Source organism: Halichoerus grypus, chromosome 6 (genome assembly GCF_964656455.1).
Source record: "Halichoerus grypus chromosome 6, mHalGry1.hap1.1, whole genome shotgun sequence".
Lineage (NCBI taxonomy): Eukaryota > Metazoa > Chordata > Mammalia > Carnivora > Phocidae > Halichoerus > Halichoerus grypus.
Window position 1 is genome coordinate 133,197,424 of NC_135717.1, and position 23,557 is coordinate 133,220,980.

Genomic DNA, 23,557 nt, shown 5'->3' on the forward strand with positions numbered 1-23,557 from the left:
ACTTATTCTTTTCCAGGAGATAACGTGAACACCTTACCCTTTGGTATCATCCATTCATCCATCCATTAGTGTCAGGTCTCTCTCAAAATAGATCCTTTTTCTAACCGTGTCTCACCACTTCTGCCACTACCACTGTAGTCTAAGCTACGGTCTTTTCTCACTGCCTGCTTCCCTTCTTCACTCTTGCTTCCTCTTTTGCCCATTTCCTTACAGAATAACTGCAATCATTAAATATATATACATATGCCAAATTATGTTACTGAAGCTATCCCCAAGCCCTTTTGACTTCTGTCTCACATAGAATAAAATCCAAAGTTCCTTAGGGCCTGCAAGGCACAGCATGATTTGGGACCACCAGTATCTCTGACTTCAGTTTCTCCCATTCTCCTGTAAGTTCCTACTGCTTGAGTCACACCACTGAGGATCTTGATGTTCCCTGTCTGTTGAATGCTCTTCCTACAGGTCTTTGCCTAGTTAGTTCCCTTCTCTGCTTGATTGTTATCTTCTTAGTTTCATCGTTCATGGCTATTTAAAATACTTTTCTTACCCCATTGCGTCATTCTATGTGGAATAAAGCACAGGCCCTTAAAAATAAAATAAACTAGCTTTTATAAGAAACTTACAATGTTGTTCTGTCTTTTTCTTTCCTTTTCCCTTTCCTTTCCTTTCCTTTTTTCCTTTTTTTGCCTTGGATCAGATAATTCTTTGTTTCATCTTAGTACCCATTCCTGGACTGGTGTTGCATTTGGAGAGGAGAGTGTTTACATTCTTACCTTTCTTTTTTTACTGAAGTCATGTAAGAATATTTAGTATTTTCACTGATAGTAATTTCTGTGTTGAAGCACACAAAACAAAAATGAAATTCTGTATATTTGTGTTTTCTCCTTCTCTCCCCTCCCTGTCTCTCTCGCTCTCTTGCTCGCTCGCTGTCTCTCTCTCACACACACACACACACACACACAGCAGTGAGTGTGGGAAAATCTGTGTTAATAAATGAGAAACATTTCTGTTTCCTTTGTCTGAGACATTTCATATGTTTAGTTTTGCTTTCAAACAGTAAATGAAGTTTTTTATTCTATATAGTTAATTTCAATTTTGGAATTTTAGGAGTCTATAATTGGTTTTGATGATAAATGTTATACAAAAATTGTCAAACGAAGATTTTGCTATGTATCCATTGAGTTGATTTATGTGTATATGATTTGATGAGAGGTAACCCTGATATTCTGAAATTTTACTGAATTCTCTAGGTATCATGCCATTTCCCCATGCTTATCCTTACTTAGAATTCAGTAGTAATGGTCCTTTAAAGAGAACTAAATGTATCCTTAACTTTTTCAAAAAAAACTTTTAAAATGTCATCTGTAAAGAGTCTTAATTTGGAGACTAAAGTTTTTTCCACTGTTACTTTTCTGTAATAAAACTCCCTAAAAAACACTTCTTTTTCCTGTTAAGGACTACTTAGGGGGTTGGTGGATAGGCATGTGGGATTCTACTCCTGATTCTGAAGAGCTTTTATGAGATTTACCAGGGAGTCTCCTACTAAAAAAGATTCAGTATATTCTAACAAAATAATAAAACCTTTAAAAATAACTTTCTGTATTTCACACCTAAGGAGATTAATAGCCCCAAAGCATGTCAAATTTGGTCATTAGAGACTGTAGCTTAGGGGCGCCTGGGTGGCTCAGTCGTTGGGCGTCTGCCTTTGGCTCGGGTCATGATCCCAGGGTCCTGAGATCGAGCCCCGCATCAGGCTTTCCTGCCTCTCCCTGTGCCTCTCCCCTTGCTTGTGTTCCCTCTCTAGCTGTCTCTCTCTCTCTGTCAAATAAATAAATAAAATCTTTAAAAAAAAAAAAAAAAAAAAGACTTGCAGCTTATCAGTTCACCATGTCTGCCGATAAACAGTAGTAACTACACTGTCTTATTTTGAAATGAGAAATAAAAGCTGTTCGTTTATTATTTATAATTGAAGAAAATACCCTTATTCATAATGAGTATACAAGACAGATGTCAAATTTGATGTTTTTCACCAAAATTTTTGTGATAAGATGTAGTCACCATGTATTCAAGTCTTTTACAGGTGTCTTCCATCATGACATTTCACTTTACTTTGGACTACAAAGTACCATTGTTGGGAGACACATTGACCATAAATAACCTAGTCAGTTGATAGTTTTGGAAACTTTATAAAGAGGTCATCCTTAGGGAAAAAAATTAGCACGGGGGTGCCTGCCTGGCTCAGTTGGTAGAGCATGTGACTCTTGATCTTGGGGTCGTGAGTTCGAGCCTCACATTGGGTGGAGAGATTACCTAAATAAAAGAAGCGTGAAGACCATTTTCTAGCATTGCCTTAAAAAAAAAAAAAAATTAACATAGAGTTAGTAATTATTTGTATTGGTGTGGGCTCAAAATTACTAGTGTTGGATGTGGGAAAGACTTAAAAAACAAAAGAGTAATAAGCAGGTTACATAACAGAAATCATAAATTTACACCAGGATGATAAATGAAACATCACTGTTATGAGTGGGTACTTGTGACTTGAGATAAAGTTTCTAGTTTGCCATTATAAGCTGACTCAAAAAGTGGTGTATCTCAATAAACATAGATTGTAAGTGAAGATGATATGCTCTGAAAAACAGATCATTTACAAAGTAGACCATGATGACAAAGATACTAATATTGAAGATACGTGTGAAGATTTTGAATAATTAAACCCAAAGTTAATTTTTAAAAAATCTTTCTATGGGAAAATTATATTTGGGGTTGCAAATTCTCAAGAATAAGTGATATTTATTTCTTTAAAGTAAGTAGAATTATTGCATGATAGGCTTTATTAAGTTTCTCTTGCTTTTAGAGCCTGGAAGCAAAAATTTAATGCTATATTCTTACAGTTAGATTTATGACTTTTTCACATGCCCCATTAGCCTTTAGTTGATCTGTTTCTTTATCTTAGCATTGTTTTCTTCATTTTCTGTTTTCCACATAGGAGTTTGGTAAAGCTTGACATTTTCCAAAATATTACTCTTGATAAAAGCAATATTTTTGTTTAGGTGACAAACAGCATGTTTGGTGCTTCAAGAAAGAAGTTTGTAGAGGGGGTCGACAGTGACTACCATGACGAAAACATGTACTACAGCCAGTCTTCTATGTTTCCACATCGGTCAGAAAAGGATGTAAGTTAATCAGTTATATTGTGTTTACTCAGCAGTGTATGTCTGTTTCTTTCTGGTTCCTGAAAAGCAGTATATGAATTGCAGAATACCATGTTTGGTCGAGTGACTATGTTTTAGGCACAATGCTAGGGCCTGGGGATACAAAAATGATGAGCTTACATTTTAATGGGAGATAAAGTGTCCTGTGATTCTGAAGTTGGGATATGGTAATACTGTGGAAGTACTCAAAGACAAGAGGTAAACATGGTCTTACGTCTAGATCATCAGTTGTTTTTTTTTAACTTGTTATTTTTATATTAAAATATGCATATAGAGTAGAAAGCAGATTTGCAAGATTTAAAGATATAATGGCAAAATTAAATGAAACTTTACCTTTGCTATGGAATCTTCAGGCTGTAATCCTAAGCTTTAGTTAGTAAGAGCATCTCCTCTGTTCAGCTGTAGGAATGCAAGTATAGAAACATTTTTGAAGAACTATATTCAAAACATGGAAGATGATCTATTATAAAGGTGTGGATTAAGTACTTTGGAGGGCTAGTAATTCAGTAATCCCATTTGGAATGAAAAGATTTAACACAGCCAAGTCATAATTAGCAAATTGATAAAATATTTTTAAATAAATTAATTGTTATTTTCAAATTCTGGTAAGCCTCTTTAAATTATACACTACTGTAGTAGTCAAACCAGTTGCATTTTTGTACTTTGTACCCACCCACCTTTTTTCTCTTTTCAACCCTTTTTATAAACTTGCTATTCCTAGTGTCCCTACCTATATAACAATCTATTCTAGTTATTAACCTAATGAGATTCTTATTGATGTTTAAAGCATTTAGAAAATTCTAAGATATGTAACAAATGCTCTCATTTTTCATTAAAATTGATCATTAGTAAATCACTTCCTGTGTCTTAGAATTTCACAAATTGGCTTAATTTAGATTTAGGATTTGGGTGAATTTTTTTTCCCTCCTATTGAGGTGTTACTACCCTTTATATTTATTTGAAAATTGTGTCATATTGGCAACAATGTATCCATTGTGTTATTAGGACTCTTCAAAATATGTGGTGACTTTCTTTATAATTAGTGTGCAGTTTAATAGCTCATTGAATAATGTCATCTCATTAATTTTCTGTTACTTTACTGACCATTTAGCTATTTGCTCTTGGATGTAAATTATAATTGAATTTGTTTTTATGTAAGTTTCTATGTTTATGTGTTGATCTTGTAGTTAAAGAATTTGGGATATCTTCTGGTAGTGTTGCTTGCAAAAACTAATCCATGTGTGTATTACTGTGATTGTATAGTGCAAGTTTGGTGGAAAAAATGGTAGTGGGATATTACTTATTGATGAAAAGCACTCATTCTGATTAGGAAGATACGAAGCTTTCAAACTGAAATCTGGAATAAAGTGTGCACAGAGAATGACAAAGATAAGAGGTCTGTCTTCTAGAGAGCAGAAATACTATATATCAGAGGTTTTTAGTCAGAATGATACACTTAACATATGTTGGTTACCATTTCTGTTTAGTTGTTTGTCACAAATAACACAATGATTTGCTTTATAAAACTTTTTAAATTAAGAAGGTAATAAGACATAGAGATTAAGAATTTAGGCTCTAAAGCCTTACCCTTGTGTGTTTGGACCTTGGTTCTGCCTGTTAGCAAGAACTTCTCCAAGCCTTAGCCTTTTCTTCTTTAAACTGGAAATAATAATATAATAGCTACTTATAAATCTCTGCTATTGCTGACACCTTTTTCATAACAAAATAGTAGAGGGGCATTACTGCGGATATTAGAAAACATGCATGAGAAGGGAGAAGAAAAATTACCCATAATTTTGCTGGTCAGAAATAATTTACTGCTAAAATTTTGACTTAATACTTTAAATATTTTTATTTTAAAAATGTTATTATGCAAATCTCTGGGACATGTCCACATATTTTCCGCTAGAAAGTTTGTACCAGTTTTTACTCTCATCAGCTATTACCTTTAAGTCTTTAAGTCTTTTCTTAACAAAAGAAGCTTACTGTTTTAAAATACATTAAGACAAGGGTCCCTGGATGGTCAGTGGGTTAAGCATCTAACTTGATTTTGGCTCAGATCGTGATCTCGGGGTCAGGAGATCGAGCCCTGCGTGGGGTTCCATGCTGGGCGTGGAACCTGCTTGAGATTCTCACTCTCCCTTTCCCTCTGCCCCCCCCTTTAAAAAATATATTAAGACATTGTTAAATTTACACACACTCAGTAACATATCTTTTCCATGTAGTTACTGGCCATTTGTATTTCTTCCTTTGTGGATTACCTATTTTTGTGTCGTTTTCTATTTCTCTATTGAGATGGTAAGTCTTGTTTATTTGTTAGTGTTTTCCATAAATTAATGGTCTCTTGTGCTTTGTTACAAATATTTTCCCAGTTTTTTTTGCTTACAGTTTAGTGAGTGGTTCTTTAATATAAAAATATTTATCATTCTTACTGAATTTGACTCATCAATCTTCTTATTTTTGTGGCTTCTGTTTTTGAGATCATACTTAGACTTTTTCCATCTACTTTTTTCTAGCATTTTTGTGCTTCATTCTTCACATATAACTTAGCTGCCTTAGAAATGTATTTTGGTTGGGGTGCCTGGGTGGTTCATTCAGTTGGTTAAACATCTGACTCTTGGTTTTGGCTTAGGTCATGATCTCAGGGTCGTGAAATTGAGCCCTGCGTGGGGCTATGTATTGGGTGTGGAGCCTGCTTAAGATTTTCTCTCTCCCTCTGCACTGCCCCCCCCCCCCCACTCACGCTCTCTCTCTCTCTCTCAAAAAAAAAGTATTTTGGTTTAAGGTGTGAATATTACGGTGCCTGGATCTCCACCCTTGTACTCTTCCCCCACCCTCTCAGTGAGGTGGTCCAATATCTAGTTGTCCCAACACCAGTTATAATTTAGATCACAGATTAGAAAACTTTTCCATAAAGGACCAGATAATAATATTTTAGGCTTTTGGGCCAAGAGGCTAAGTAAAGTGTATTATGTGGGTATTTATATAACCATTTAAAAAGTAAAAAAACATTCTTAGTTCATGTACTCTACAAATACAAAGCAATGTGCTAGATTTGGCCTATGGGCAGTAATTTGCTCACCCGTGAGTTAGAGCATTCATTTAAGGCTAATTGAAATCCTCCCTTAATATATTTTAATGTCTGATGTATTCTTGGGCCTGTTTCTAAACTCTTTTGTTCTATTTCTCATACTGATTCTATGGCAGAACTACAACATAGTTGAATTGCTGTAACTTTATAGACAATTTTCACATCTTAGTCAGGTAAGGTCTTTCACATCCTTTATAAAAATATTTTCGACTATTGCACATTTATACTGATGATTACCTTTTTTCAGAAGTCTATGTCTCTTATTTCTGTTGTTCTTTATGCTTTTTTAATAAGTAGGGTTTTATGGTTGCCATATTTGTTACATTTTTCTGATTGGTTTTTTATTGATATATAGACTAGTTTGTGTGTGTGTTTATTTTGTAACCAACTACCTAACAAAACTCTTAACTAGTTTTTGTTGAATGGGAACAGGAGCATGGGCTCTGCAGGTCCTGCTATTTGGTTTTATATCTCATTCACATGATTTACTAGCTAGTTGTCCTTGGGCAAGTTACTCAGTGTGTTTCAGTTTTTTTCATCTATAAAATAGGAATAATAGTACATGACTCATGGGTGGTTATAAGGATTGAATAAATCACTGTATGCAAAACTTTTAGAAGACCAGATAGTAAATATTAAGTAAATTTTGCTACTAATATGAACAATAATAAATTATTCCATTTGATTCTGTTGAGTTTTTTTTACGTAGTTATGTATATCATCTGCAAATAACAATTATTTTATTATAAAAACAATTGAAGAGAAAGTTTTTAAACATAAATGACTGTGATAATTTTGTAATTTTTTTTTCTCTGGAACAGTGAGAAAATAATTTCAAATTACAATTTATGATAAAGAAAAACTGGCCAGTGATTGAGTCAGTCTTTAAGCCACTTATAAACCAAATCCTGATTTACCCTATCCATAAAGTATGAAATGTAACTCTTTACCATATGCATGGTTGTAGAAGTATTTGGGAAGCTGTTCTTTATGTGACTGTACTAATTAAATTGTTAAGTAGTTCTTTAGGACTACGTCTTACTTTCCAAGGCCTTTTATATCAAGAGATGCCTGTATATGTATGTATCTTTCTGTAGAATGCTGAATTTGCTATTTGAAGTATACAGTTAGTTTTAATAAATACTACAGATATGTTATTTAAATGTTTTCGAAGATTAAATAAATCATAGGCAGATACGGACTTGATTTTCTTTTTATCATAATTATTTTCTTTTGGGGGACATGATAGAAAATTAAAGATGTTAATAGCGCTTTGGGGACTATATAATATAAGCAGCTTAGATTTGTTATTTAAATATATTTGTATTTTAATTGTTAACATTTTCTAGTCCTAGGAGTCTGTGCACTCACTTGATGATTCTTAAGCATTTCCTTTTGTTTAAAAAAACTCTTAAAACTGATAAGAGTAGACCATTTCCTTGGTTTGACAAACAGCAACCATTCTGAACTCATACCTAGCTTTTGTACTTGTTAGTCTACAACAATTATGACTACTAGGATTTCTTTCAGGCCAATTAATAACCAGTATTCCATGAAAATCTGTTATAAAATAAGGATACCTTCTTTCACCATTATTGTTGTCATTGTCGTGATTAGTGTTTAACTACATTTTGGAGTCATGCTTGGCTGACTCCAGCTCATTGCAATCACATTCCTTTCTACCTGAAGACCTTGGTACTGTTTCTGTTTTGTTTTTCAGATCTTCACAGGGTTCTCTCTCTCACTGTATCCACGTATCTGCTAAAATACCTTCCCTGAGAAGCCGCCTCTCTTTTCCTAAGTAGCCTTGTATATACCATCAGTACTACTTCCACTGTATCCTTCTAAATTCTTTCTTGCATTTTCACAGTCATAACGCTTCTTTACCTAAAAGTACATATTCATCAATTGTTTATTATCCTCTCTACTCCATTAGAATTAAGTTTAACAAGGGCAAGGACTTTACCTATCTAGTTTACTGATAAGTTCTTAGAACCTATATATAATAATACGCAGGAGATAGTAAGCTGTCAGGGAGTCTGTTAAAGAAAGGGAGGGAAAGGAGTTGATACTGAAATATAACAGTTAAGATTATTTGCAGATGATATTATTTACCTAAAAAACTCAAAAATCACCTTTAAAAATAGAAAATATGGGGGCACCTGGGTGGCTCAGTCGTTAAGCGTCTGCCTTCAACTCAGGTCATGATACCAGGGTCCTGGGATCGAGTCCCTCATCAGGCTCCCTTCTTCTCCATCTGCCTGCCACTCGCCCTGTTTGTGCTCTCTCTCTTTGTCAAATAAATAAATAAAATCTTTAAAAAAAAAAAAAAGAAAATATGAATGTATATAAATGTGGAAATTTTTATGACCTGATAGAGTTAAATGTAAATAAATCAGACTATGCTCTAAAGAAACTGGAATTAAATGTCAAATCAAACCTCTGAAATTCATTGACATTCACATAATCTTCAAGCTCAGTATTTTAAAGACAAAAGCCTATTTATACAGGGGCGTTAAAATGATATACTCACAAGATCTATCAAATTGTGATATATGTACAAAAAGAATCACAAAATGTTTCATCTCAATAATAATAAGAATTCATAGTTTGAAAATGAAACTTTATTTCTGTTATACTAGTAAGGAGGTACTTTTTTTCATGGAAGAATAGCCACTGTCTGAGGGAGCATTGAAGTACTTGCTGGGGAACTATAATTAATGCAGACTTTGAAAACAGTTTAGAAACGGATATTGAAAGCCTTTTAAAAATGTGAACATTTCTTCAGTCAGTCATATGCCTCCCTATATATTTGGCTCTAACCTAAAATTTAGATAATATAATATAAAGATGTTCATTGCCATACTTTGAATTTGAATGTTAAATGCCCAATAGGAATTAATTACATTGACTGTTTCAGCATGTATTACACTTTCTAAAAATGTTCTTTTTAAAACTTAATGTTTTAATCAGAATTATTGGGTAATACCTAGTAAACCCATAATTTATTTTTATCTGATTCATAAGGTACAAGGTCCTATGACTTACTGACTCTTTTGTTTTTCTGACTGTTCCCTCCCTTCTTTTCTCCTTTCTTCTTTCGGTCTTTTCAAAAATGTATTGTCTTCTTATAGTCTTTCTTTTTGTGTCTGTTAGATTTCATTGTGACAAGTGGTTTCATTTTTTAAACCATCCTGTTTTTAATTCTAAAATGTTCTTCAGATTCCGTCCTAGGTTTAGAACTTCTCCTTTGTGGGGTTTTGTTTTTTTTTTTTTTTTTTTTCTGTTTGTAGATATGATATAGTCAAAGTTATACTTTGTTATTTTTTGTCCTGGATTAATAACAGAATGTTGGGAATTATGTTATTACCACACCTTTAATTAATATCATACAATGAATTTTTTAAAGGATATTTAAAAACTTATTTCATTTTTTAATTGCTTTTGTGGTCAGGGAATTTTTATTTAACCAAACTTTCTTGCGTTTTGAAGTCATTTGTTACTGAGAAAATACTTTCTTGACTAAACTGATTTTAATGTTGGGCGCCTGGGTGGCTCAGTCGTTAAGCGTCTGCCTTCGGCTCAGGTCATGATCCCAGGATCCTGGGATCGAGTCCCACATCGGGCTCCCTGCTCGGCAGGAAGCCTGCTTCTCCCTCTCCCACTCCCCCTGCTTGTGTTCCTGTTCTCGCTATGTCTCTCTCTGTCAAATAAATAAATAAAATCTTTAAAAAAAAAAATAAATAAATAAACTGATTTTAATGTTTCCAAAATTGTTTTGTGATTGAAGGTACATTTATTGGAGGGAAAAATTGAGAATTGGTCACTATTGGAAAGCACAGAATAATTAACACCTTTGTGTTGTTATGGATTGAGGGCAGGACCCAGATTTGCTTATTAAGTTTTCAAATATATATATTTTTAAAACAAAAAATTTTTAAACTTTTTTTGGTCATAGATTTCAGAGTTGTATCTAGTAACAGTGGAAATAATTTTTTAAATACAGTTTCTAACTTACTGATTTTCTTAACATTCTATATAATAAACCAAGGATAAATGGGCTTTTTGTTGGGTCACGGAAATAACTTGAATCACATTACTATTTCTTCTAGTTGCTTCCTGGTTTTTGTTGTTGTTTGACTGCAGTTTATATCATAGACTGAGAAATGAGAAAGAGTATAATTGTAATGATGGTTTTAGACTGGGAACATAGTAACCTTTTTGTTGGTTTCAGCATTCTACCAGTTGTGTAACATTTAATACTTTCCTGCCATTTCCCCCATCTACTAACACAAGCTCTACTTAGTTTACCTGAAATTTGTGATGATGAACTTACTTCTTTAGCTTCTTAGACAAAAATTAATATAAATGTAGGGTATTATGCAGTAAATTCCCTAAAGGTTGAATGACCCTCTGACTGCTGTTAAAGGGAGTCCTGCATTGGGAGGAAAATAGATTATTAGCAACAGCTGCTACCATTTAGTGAGCACATACTGTGTGCCCTATCTTATCTCATTTAATCTTCACTTCAACTCTGTGAGGTAGGTAGTGTTATTTCCATCTTACAGGAAAGAAACAGAGGCCCGGCTCTCCCGTAGGTAAGTGTCAGAACCAGGATTCAAACCTAGATTTTTTTTTTCTGACTCCAAAGCTGGGCTTACGTTATACTCCCTACTGTAATGTGTTTCTTGATCTAAAGCTTTTACATTTCTCTAAGAAATTTATCTTTATATTATTAACTTTCAGCATTTATATATATATAAGTTTTCTGTTGTCTGTTAATTGTAGTTACTGTTGTGCCATGGTACATATCTTGTGCATTTTCTTTGCCCTCAGAAATAGCATTTATATCCCATTCACGTTCCTTCATTGTGTGTTAAATACATTTTTAGCACTGACATATTTCATGAAGCATGCTTTCAGTGTTTAAAAATACATACCATTGGGGACTGGTTTTACAAGAAATGATATATTTGCATTTTTGACATGTTTTGAGGCAGTCATTTTAACATCTGTTTGCATGACTGATTAATGCTTATTTTACATGGATGCTTTGAAGGCTATAAACTCTTAGGTTTAACAAACTACTTTCATATTCCTGTAAAGTATTGTTTACTAACCTTCTTCATGTACCCTCACACATAGAGAAAATGATAATAGTTATTATGTCACACTGGTAAATGGGTCACCCTTCTGCTCTTGATCTCCAGTACTTCGCCCAGGGAGCCATGCCCTCTCTACCTTCCTGTTGTGCCTCCCTCTCTTAGCTTCCTAGTGCTGAGAGGGTTGATATTTTGGCACACCTGTAACTCCTTGTGGGTATATATAACCTTTGTGAGAAAGGGGACTAAAAATGTCTGTTCTTTGGAGTTATATATTCAGTAAACATAAATTTCTGGGAAAAGTAAAATTTTAAGTGGTCCATTCTAAAGTGTTCACATTGAGGATAATTCTAAGACATGCAGTCATATTTGCCAGTCTCTTATATTTGAAGCTTTTGGAAACTACTCTTTTACTTTCATTTGTGACGTAACAATGATAACAGAATATCATGATTCTCAGTATTATATATAAACCTTCTACCTTCTGTCACCAGCTAAAGCTTTATTATATATTACACATTTTCTTTATCTTGTTTTTGCAATTTGGAAATGAGCCTTTAAGGTGCTTGAAATATTTCCAGTTATGTGGTTAACAGTAATGATGATTGTACCTAACAAAAGAACTTGATCAGGCATAAAATGCATATTCTTTCAGTTTAATTGTTTAGATTGTGTCCCCTCTGGATTTGAGAAGGAATATTTATAAGGTTTGATGATTTTTTAGAAAGTTTGTTACTTTATTTAAATACTGCTGGTTGGGGCGCCTGGGTGGCTCAGTCGTTAGGCGTCTGCCTTCGGCTCAGGTCATGATCCCAGGGTCCTGGGATCCAGCCCCACATCGGGCTCCCTACTCAGCGGGAAGCCTGCTTCTCCCTCTCCCACTCCCTCTGCTTGTGTTCCCTCTCTCACTGTCTCTCTCTCTGTCAAATAAATAAATAAAATCGTAAAAAATAAATAAATAAATACTGCTGGTTTTAGAGTAGTGTGTTACTCAGCCCTACCTCAGAAGAGTGATGTGTATCATTAGTTTATACTGTTATATAAAAGTTTTTGTGAATTTTTAAGTAATTAGAACAACTCAGAAGTTTGACATGAAAATAGCATGAAATATGTATTGTAAAAACTCTCTTGTTTAAATATTTCTCCTGGTTTTCCTCCTGGTCAGTGTCAGCCCAGTTCTTCACTGAAACCAAAGTGGCCTCCGATAGTTCCCTGTCTGGTGATTCTTCACCCTCCTCCTTCTCCCTAAACTTCAGCCATTTCAGCAGGTCATGAAATAATGTTGCTTCTACCCCCAGAAGGCCTCTCTTTTGTAGTCCCACCTCTGCTGTTCTGGTTCAGTATCTTACCATTTCCATCCAGTTGGAATTCTCCCCCAAAAGCACAGCCTGCTCAGGTCGCTTCTTCCCTTAGTATTATTTTTTTCTCTTTATTGCCATAGTTGGTAGTCATCTGCCCTTTACATCTGGCCCCAGCAATACTCTTTTATTTCCCATTCTTCTGTATATGCCCAGATGTGCATAGGGCTGTATGCCTCATCTCCTTTCACTAATTACCTCTAAGGAAATCACTAATGTTTTTTATTTTGTTTGTATTCTAATTATGTCACTAACTTCTATCATACTTAACACTGACTGCATATTCTCAGCCTGGAAGATCCCTCATCAGATGTTACTGCTCTATAAAATATTTCTGTTACCTCACCCTTGTTTAAAATTATTTTCCTCTTGTGATACTTCAGACGATTTACCACATTGTGCCTGAGAGTATAATTAGGTGCATAATTCATTCTCTTCAACTAGATTATAACCCTTTTGATGACATGGCTCAAGTCTTATTTAGTTAAATTATTTTGGTGGTTGCTTAATATAAGCGAATACTCGAACATGCACTTACGTGTACACGTTTTTATTTACTCAGTTTAAGTATCTAGTTTGTGTATAGAACTGCCACATGCAGTGCCAGTCTCTATGAGGAAATAAAAAATGAATATAAATAACTGTTCCATGAATATAACATGCCCTCAAAAAATGTCTATTCTACTAGGAAAAAAAGATGCTGATGCAATAAATTGAAAGGCACTGTTAACAAGTGCCATGAAAGTCACATCACTCACTAATAGTATACATTATATACCATGTCTGTATATTTTTGTAAGTAATTTTGACTTTTCCTTTGGTTTTGTGTCATCTCTCCATTTATTATATGATTGTATGTTTGTTAGATTTTTCTACCCTTTTTATTATTTTATTTTATTTTTTTTAAAGATTTTATTTATTTATTTGAGAGAGAGAATGAGAGAGAGCACATGAGAGGGGTTAGGGCCAGAGGGAGAAGCAGACTCCCTGCTGAGCAGGGAGCCCGATGCGGGACTCGATCCAGGGACTCCGGGATCATGACCTGAGCCGAAGGCAGTCGCTTAACCAACTGAGCCACCCAGGCGCCCTCTACCCTTTTTATACATAAACTATTTGCATATATAAATGTTAGGAAATATTCTTACAAAATACAGAACTTGTCTATTTAGGTAATTTTATTTTCAACTTTTAATAAACTGAATTTAGGATTTAGCTTAATATATTATCTAAGGATCAAATAATTTGACTTATAAATTTATAGAGGCTGACTTTTTGAGATACTGTCTTCATGTTTTTGTTAGCCTACTTAAAATTTTGTTTTTTAAGTGAAGTAATGATGCTGCTGTAGTTTCATTTAGAGCTTGAAAAAAAAAAAACACCTTGTAATCAGAAATTAGTTTTATTTGTACATTTTGATTTCATCCAGTTGTGACATTTTCTTAAGAAACAATGGCATTTATTATGTAATGTTTGCTTTATGTTTTTCTGAAGAATGGGAAATGTGGTTTGGTTCTCACATATTATATGTTGTACAGATTCATAAAGTGTAAATGCATTGCTTTGTGTACTTTCTTTATGCTCTAATATAATTAATTTGTTTCTAGATGCTGGCATCACCATCTACATCAGGTCAGCTGTCTCAGTTTGGGGCAAGTTTATACGGGCAACAAAGTAAGAATTTTGTATTTATTCTGGGATGCTTTATTTAAGGAAAAAAAAATAGCTACGAAATAAAGAACAACCAGTGCTGCCCTTGTGGGTCAATTCTAGGATTTAAAAGGAAAGATTTTTAATTTTCAGTTTTCTTATTTTGCATACATAGGAAAACCTCATTATTTCAGACCTTTTCTAATTCAAAATTTATTATTATTTGGATATAGGATAGATTGAAAGTTAATTTTACATCTTTTGTATCTATGTTCTTTGCAGTACAGTATTTTTGAAGAAGAATTTGCCAAACAAAAAAATTAGATATCCTCTATGTTTTCAATTAGAGGAAGTTAAACTTTTTTTGTTTGGTCAGTTGAATGGGTGGTTTTGTTTGTGGGTTTTGGCCTTTTTATTAATGAAGAACCATTACTTAACAGTCTGTGAAATGCTCTTTGTTTAGCAAATATTTCTTCTTTTACTTTAGCTCATCTGGATATAGTTTTTGACTCACAGTTCAAGACTTTTTCCACATACAAGATTTTATTTCTTTTTAAGTACTGTAATGCTTTTATAGCGCTTAGCACAGTGCCTGGCGCATAGTAAGCGCTCAATAAATGTTTGCTATTATTATCACATAAAATTTTTATAAACTAAGTTATAAAATCTTCCTATTTTTTCCATTAATTTTCCAAACTGTTAAATATTAATAAGATTTTATTATCTCTGTTAATGTCAGAGACTGCTGATCTATCTCTGTTAACAAAAGGGGAGTGTTAAAAGGGATATAAATTCCCATCAAAGATTACAGGACATAGAGTAACTGGTGAAAACAATCTGACAACTGAGTATCTTAACCAGCTTCAAATAAAAATCAGTTATTTGGTTTGGAACCCTTTTCTGGTATAATAAAAAAGCAAAGTTTTGATAGGTATCAGAATAGTTTGTCAGACCACTTTATTCTTCAAATTTATTTTGAAGTTTAGTAGGGGGAAGGAACTTATTTTGTTAGACAAATATAGCTTCCATCTACTTTTTTCTTCCTTCCTCTTTTGCTGTGGCATGCAATTTTGTTAATATAGAATTAGTAAATAAAATTATTAATTGCTTACAGATATTAGCAGTTTCCCTCTAGTTTGGTGGAAAACATTTTTAAAAAACCTTTTTATTGCATTAAAGAGGTGTTGCTTATTTATTCACAAATGTTCATTCTAATTGTTGAGGGGATATCATTAGCTGGTTATTTGCTTCATTTAGCCTGTGTTTTAGTATGAAACCTACTACTTTCACCTTTCTGGCAACCCTTATCATGAAAATACCTAGTTATTTTAAAGCTACCCTTTATTTCTATAGAGTAACTGCAAAGAACTTTGTTTTCTTTTTAAAGCCCACAATTTATCACCGCAGAAAATAGATATGGAATGGAGAAAAATTATATTTGAGAAGCTAAGGTTATTTTATGGAGGAGAATGGCAACTATTTTACAATATAATTGGCTACACGGACTTCTAAAATCTGATGTAATTTTTTAACCTGCAAATGTGAAACTGTAATTGGGCTAAGATATGGAATGGGTTAAGTTTGAAATAGTTATTTTATTGATATCAGATATTTATTACCTTCTTAATTTGAGTAAAATGATTATGCTGATTATTAGGGATATACAAAGATTAACAAATGAGAAAAGTTATTTTCATTAGAAAAAGTATTTTAAGATACTCAGCTTAAAAAGAAATCACATATGACAGATATTTCCTGTTGGAATTTAGTATATTAAATGGCTGTATTCCTGTAGCAGTAGTGAGTCAGCATTTTCAATGCATGGCTCAGTCTTTTAACTGACAGTGTAGGTATTAGTCTACAGAAAAATTGAACCTTAGGTCAACTGGAACTGAAATGTCTCAAGTCAGGGTATAGGTGTTGCTTTCCAGGATACAGATCTAGAAAACTACAACTAGTGAAAAAAGACAGAGGCTGGATTGCCGGTCTCTATCTGTTAGGACAGACCTTAGGGCCATATAGCCATCAGAGAGAACACCAGCTACCCTGTGGGACTTGAGGGTCCAGGTTTCAGTGGTATAAATTCGTCAGAATGATAAAACTTGAGGAGCTAACCGTCATAAAGGATAGAGAGCTAGAAGGAATAGCAGGTGGGATAGGTTAGTGATGTTATGGCAACAGATTGTAATTGTGCATTAGGCTTGATATAACTAACTGTTCTTTTGCTTCATGAGTGTATTGAATACTACTATTAACTCTGTATTCAGATTGGCAAAGTTCAGCAGGAATTTGTACCATTAAAATGGAGGTCTACCATCTGTTTTGTGCTCTTGATGATTACAGAGGTTAGAGGTGGAGAAGGAAGAGTACCCTCCAAAACTGAGGGTAATCTCACTGAGATTAAACAAGGGAGGACATTCCTCTTGGAATGGATACAGGGCTGCTGAAACCTACATTTTGCCAGATTTGGGTGGAAGTAATTGTGTAGCATATAAGGGTACCTAGAAAATGCTGGACTCTAAGGGCTTGTATGATTACAGGTCCCAATATAGTCTGATTGTATCCAAATATGTAACTAACTTTTCATCTAGAAGTTCATGTGAATACAGTGCACCAAATGATAACTAGAGAAGCCATTGAACGAAATCTTATATTCAAATTGCATGATGTTTTCTACTTGTCTTCTTTGCAAGTGTGCATAAGATTTTAGGTATACCTTATAAGGTTTAAAGACCCCCTCGGCTCCCCAAGGCTGTCTGCTAGATCGGAATTAACAGGGAACCAGGAATTAATCTCTCCTGGATATTCAGTGCATTGAAATTAAGTGATAATAAAGTTGGAGTGACTTTTACTTTCTTACCAATAGCATTTAGAGCCTTAGAGAATTGGAGAAAAAGGAAACTACTATTTACTGAGTGCTTCCTATATGCCTATCTTATAGGCACATAGGTTAACTAGCTGTCCGGATGAATCCATGATACATACTTGTATCTGAATTCTCAGAGGACCCAGGCATCTAGCTGGGAAAAGAAATAAACTTGTCTTTCTGGGATCTGGACTCCTGGCTTGAGAGCAGTGGCATATTCTCATGCTTTCAGCATCATTCCTTTGGCCTCCTGTTTTAAGAACACTGAGGTGAAGGCTACTTGTTTTGTGGAGAACCAGAGCACAGGTGGGGTGATTCAGAAGTGATGCTTCTGATAGTATGGTTAGGCCAGTGACATTTTAGTAGCTTCAAGAAATTATAGGAACATGTAACAGGTACTTGAATTAGTATTTTGGGAGTTCTTGCTCTCAAGAAGCACATGGTATAGTTGGGGAGGTCAAGACATTTATATATAAAATGTTAAATAACAGCCTGCAGTATTGATACATAGGTAAAAAGGTATCATTTGAATGGTATGGACAGACTTAGGGTTTAGGAGAGAAAAGCACAGTAAGCTACAGTGGTAAGGAAAAGCTTCAAAAAGGAGATAGGAATGGAGTTTAATAGATACTTACTGAGTGCCCACCATATAATGGCATTATGCTGCATAGTGCAGATGTGTGGTAGAGGCTCTTTTCTGCCATCCCTGTACAGTATACATATGCTGTGATGTTGCCACATTTATTTATTGCATGTCTTCATTTGCCTTTGTATCTTTAGTATTCTGTACATGACAGGCACTCAGAAATGTTTATTGAATGCATGGTGAGCAAGATATGGTTCCTACATAGAATGTAGTAGATAAGTACACAAGTTATTTTCCTACAGAGCAGAGGAAGAAGTACAGAGTTTTCTGGATATTTCAGAGATGGGAGTAATCACCTATCTTGGGAGAATGATCAGGAAAGGATTTACAGATGAAGTCATGTCTGTCATTGGCCTTGAAGAGACTATGGATAAGATGGTTCTAGTAGTGGGAGCAACACCCACAGCATGGGGTAGATTTGGGAGTGGTCTAGTTTATCAAGGCAAGGGAAACTTATTAGGCTGTTACATTGGTTTCATTCAAGAAGTACAGTCTCTACAATTCTGTGGGATCTATCTCAAGATCTTTACCACTTTCCAAGGTCAAGAACAGAACTATAGCATACAGTTTTCCCACAGAAAACAATGATTTTTCTGGTGAAAACCATTACTTCATTAGACTGTAATGTTCACCTTCACCTTTAGGACTTACTTACTTGACTTTTTTTTTTTTTTTTGCATAGGCATGTCCCCACCCACTCACTCCCCAAAAGCTAATAATTGTTACGTGTGTCAGATGCTATTTTAAATATTTTATATGAATCAACTCATTTAATCTTCACATTTACCCCAAGAGAGGTTAGGGGATTTGCCCAAGGTTTCTTTCACAGGCAGTAAGTAGTCTAGCCAGGATTATGTTACCTAGTAAGTGTAACTATGTTAACATGAGAACAGAAGTTTCTTTGAAACCTGGAAGCTATGTATTACTTACTGAATGTCATTACCCTAGAGGGCCATTAGCACATAGTAGAAACAACAAATGTTTAAATCCACAGATTTCAAGGGTCTACTAACCAGGGTATTATGGTGATATTTAGTTAGCTACCTCTACCATGAGTGAAATATTATTCCAAGAGCTAAGAGAATGGCAAATAGCAAAGATCTTGTTTTCATGGAGCTTACATTTTAATGAAGAAAGAATAATCATGCAGACGACTAAGTAAATAATATAATTCTAGTAAGCATTATAAAAATTAAGTCAGATTAAGGGATGAGTAGATGGGATTACTATTTCACATGGAGCAAAGAGTCTATCTCTGAGGAGGTGATATTTGAATGGAAACTTCAATGTTGAGGAATGGAAATCTTTGGAAAGATCTGAGGGAGAGCTTTTTAGAGCAAATGCAAAAGTACTTACTCATGAGAACATAAGAAAGAACTTAATGTGTTAAAGGAAGAGTGAGAGGGCTAGTGTAGTGAACAAAGAAAGTAGAAGATTAGTGGAGTACCAGGTGTCAGATCATGGAGTCTTGTAACGATTTGTTAAAGAATTTGGATTTATTCTAAGTTTAATGGGAAGGATTTTAAGATACAGTTTCATTTTTAAAAGATCACTTTGCTCTGTAGCAAATGGACTGGGTGGGGAGGGACAAATGATAAGAAAGAGAGAGACCAGGCTACTGCTGCAGTAGTCCAGGCAAGAAAATAAGATGACTTGGACTGAGGGTGGAGGTGTTAAGAAGTGGTCAGATTTGGGATATTTTGGAGGTAGAGCTAATATGATTTGGTGATACAGGATGTAAAAGAGAGAGACCCAGGATTTCTAAGGTTTGAGACCTGCATTACGTTATAAATGGGTGCCATGAATCTGTAATGGGAACTTAGGTTGCAAAGGAGTACAAAGTATACTTAGGAGCTTCATGTGGATGTTCCATAGGTAGAGTGCCCGCTGCTGTAAAGATCCAGCAAAACGTTGGCAATTGCTCTCTGCTAGTTCTAACATAACATCAGCTTTTCCTAGTTGAGGATATTGAAGCCAGTTAGCTCCATCCATGTTTCTTTCTTGTCTCATATGTCCTTAATACCCAAAAGCAAACCTACTCCTCCTCCAGGCATATCACTTGTCCTCATTTTTATACATCTCGCTGTTTTCAGAGTAAACTGTTTGAAACTCTTTACCTTCCTGACTCCTCATCACCACCACCAAATACCTGACTAGGTCTCTTTCGTTACTTAATTCATTTACTGTCTCCTCCAGGAAACATTTTCTGATTCCAAATCCATTTTACTTTCACATCTGAGTTAGTGGTCTCTCCCATATACATCAAAGCACACTGTACATATGCTGCGTATAAACACCCGCATCATGACCTTTTTAAAAAAAGATATTCTTCTGTACTTCTGTAGGATGAGAGAAGGGAATGTATTCTGGGTGGGGAGAGAGAGATGAATAAAAGTGCAGGGACAGATTTGGAGAGAGGACCGGGAAAAGAAGGAAGATTGTAAGTAAAATATGTGGTTTGTAAAAAGAGTTTATATTGGGGCGAAAAATATTAATTAGGAAGAGTTATGTGTCAGTTATATCTCAGTAAAGCTGGGGACTAAAAAAACAGAGATTAGAAGAATCTTTTCAGTCCTGACAGAGAATTTGAAAAGGCTAAACTGTGATTGGATATAATACTAATGGGCAATGGTTCTCAACTCTGGCTGTACCCCTAAAAACACCTGGAGAGTTTTTTAAATCTCACTAGCCATGAATTGCCAGCATTCAGACTGAGTGACAATTTCTGGGCATGGGACCCAGACATTAGAGTTCCACAGGTGATGTAAAAGTTAGCAACTACTATAAGAAGTAGAAAGTGATTGGTTGAAAAAAAGGTTAAGAAATTGGATTGTTATTTTTATTCCTCATTGTGATTTTTGGCAAGTAACTTCATTCCTGATGTTCTTTATCTGTAACTTAGCTGGAAGATCTCTGGAGACTTTTCTATCTCTAAAATCCTTTGATTTTAATGAAGGAAAATACTTAACAACATAATGTTATATAGAAGATGAAGCGCCTAAGTGCGGGGCAGATTGGAGGTAAGAAGATGTGAGGACAGGTTGGAGGTTAGAAGGTGGTTATTCTTTGTCAGTGTGGGTAGGACAGTGAGTTCCTAGGAAGAGCTAGTTGCTTTGGAATTAAATGGAAGGTGGGGATGCTTTAAGCCCCTTTGCAGCAATTAGGGATGTTCTACCCTTTCCTTAATAAAGATTTCAGGAGACTTCATTTAAGTGTGAGTATTCAAGGAGTTGGTTGCTATGATTGGATTTTTTTCTTATAACTTGTATTATTAATATTGTTTGTTTTTAGCAAAAGATTGAATAAAGGAGGCATAAGATATTTAAGGGATGTGCTGTTAATCAGTTTGTGCAGTGGAAATAATTCATGGAAACATTTCTTAGATCATGTTCCTTTGGATTTCTGAAAAATGATCAGTTAATTCAGTTCATTCTATGTTTAGCACCCTGCCAAATTAGAGGTAGGAATCTACTTGGAGTATGTTCATGTATTTCTCCTAATATTATATTATTCTTTATTAGCCATTTGTCAAATTGAAAGAAAAATTTGATTCAGAACTATAACCTTTTTAGCTACTTTTTAGCTTTTTTGTTCATTTTTCCTCATTTACAATATTTTTTACCTGTTGTAGTTATTTTATGCCAAATTTTTTTATGAGGTTTTTTTTTTCCTGTTTTTTTTTTTTTCTTTTGGCTTGCATGTCTTCTTCTTGGTATAATATTTTGGAGATTTTCTGTGATTGTTTCTAAATATATTACTAAAAGAGTAAAGTTCTCTCTTTGACCTTACCCAGTTATAATTGTTTGACTCAAGTAACTCAAATTTAATGATTTAGTGTATTTTGTTTCCTAAAAATAAATCTTTGTATGTTCCTATCAGTGATACTCTTTATGTTTTAAAAGAATTCAGTTTTTAATTGAATGTGAAATAGCTTGATTATTAAGGTATTCAAAGCTTGATGATCCCATTTGAAATTGATGTACTCCTCTCTCCTTTTTTTTCATAACTACCTAGTTCAACAAAATGCAACTCAGACTGAATATATTAGCTGTTTTATGAAATCAAGAGTGTTGAAGGAAAAATAAACACTAATCTTTGAGTTTATTTCATACGTCTTCTTCCATTCTCAGCACTATAAATTAACTCATGTGCCTGCCAATCCCTAATTGACTAAATAAATAACCATACCCATTCTTACTTTCATCTCCAAAAGTTTTTTGCTAGTGTTCAAATAATCTCCAGTTTCTAAGATATTTCTGAAGTTATAGATTTTCATAATACAGCATAGAAAAATATATATATGAAGGATTAAAGTAAACAGATCTCAGTGAGTTTTGTAAGGCATATTGATTATTAGAAAACAGAGGGTACTAGATTTTTGTGAAGTGTATGTTTATTTATAATGATAAAGGTATAAGAGAGCGTGAAAAGGAAGGGGAAAGTAAAATTAGAAGAAAGAAAACTTGAACAGGTATAGACAAGAGAGGGAGAAAGAAAATGGAGAGAAGAGACCAAGAGATGGAGATTTAGTAAAATTTGAAGAGAAGTAAATATTAAAAAAAAAAAAAAAGCAAGAGAAAACATAAAATAGGTAAAGAGGTGTTACGAATTGGTAGACACTCACAAGGGGTGTTCGCTTAGCGTTATATTGGGCTCCCATAGGGCTGCCGTGAAGAACACTAGGAGTTAAGAGATCTAAATTCTAGTCTTGGTTCTTTGTGTCACCTTGGAGAAGTCAGTTAATTCATCTGAGGCTCAGATTCCTCATCTGTAAAGTGCGAACATTGGACTAGGTGATCTTTAAGGTCCCTTCTGGCTCTAAAGTTGTATATTTCTTGGTGGTCAGTAATTGTGTGAAGCACATTCCTGTGGTTAATTCGCAGCTCTAGCTGACTTTAGGACAGCATTCTTCGGGGAGAAGGATGGAAACTCCCTGAGGGGGTAGGAGCCTTTTCTGTCTTGTTCACTGCTGTATCCCCAGCAGCTAGCACAGTGCTTGGCACATAGTAGGCACTCACTAAATGTTTATTGAATGCTTGATATGAAAAGTATCACTTTGGTGGTTCACTCTGGGAGCATCTAGAGGGCCTTCAAGAAAACTAGAGTAGCTTAAGAGAAAGAAAAGACTGATTTATTCTGAAGAAATCTTATATGGCTAATTTTTAATCTTATTTTTCCTTATTTTGTCCCAATTCAGAGAAAGCATTTGCAGCCAGTGGTATATTCACGGTCACAAAATGTGTAGGGACCAGACATACATACAGTGAACTAAACCAGCATATGATCTAGGCCAGTTCGTTCCCTTCGTGTCAGTGAGAGAAATGTAGAACTAACCTCTGGTCCTCGTGGAACCTGACTGAAACAGAGTACACATAGTACACAGTATAGTAGCTACATTGAGTTGGATTTCTCGGCTTCATTCAGTTGAGAAGCAAAGTTAGGCTATAAGCTGAGTACTGTGGCTGGCAGATTCCAGTGGAATCTTTGTGGTCCACTGCTGTCCTTAGGTATGACATTGTTATGCCAAAGGTAAATGTTGCAAAGGTACTTGAAGTAAAACATTCAGAACATATATATATATACTCCAATTTTTTGGAGGTCATAGTTTCAAAATATTCATGTCCTTGAAATTCTT

The 23,557-nt window shown here is 34.6% G+C and overlaps 1 protein-coding gene across 10 annotated transcripts in view; it reads left to right on the forward strand.

Moving 5' to 3' along the window:
* CNOT2 (CCR4-NOT transcription complex subunit 2) overlaps nt 1-23,557 on the forward strand; it is a 118,679-nt gene that overhangs the window by 69,799 nt on the left and 25,323 nt on the right. For 9 of the 10 annotated variants that reach the window (XM_036119299.2, XM_036119297.2, XM_078076282.1 and 6 more), the window contains 2 exons: nt 3,051-3,173; nt 14,368-14,434. In XM_036119299.2, coding sequence (XP_035975192.1) covers nt 3,051-3,173; nt 14,368-14,434 — 190 coding nt within the window. Of the gene's footprint in view, nt 1-3,050; nt 3,174-14,367; nt 14,435-23,557 lie in introns of those variants that run through there. The other variant, XM_078076283.1, reaches the window with a different exon arrangement.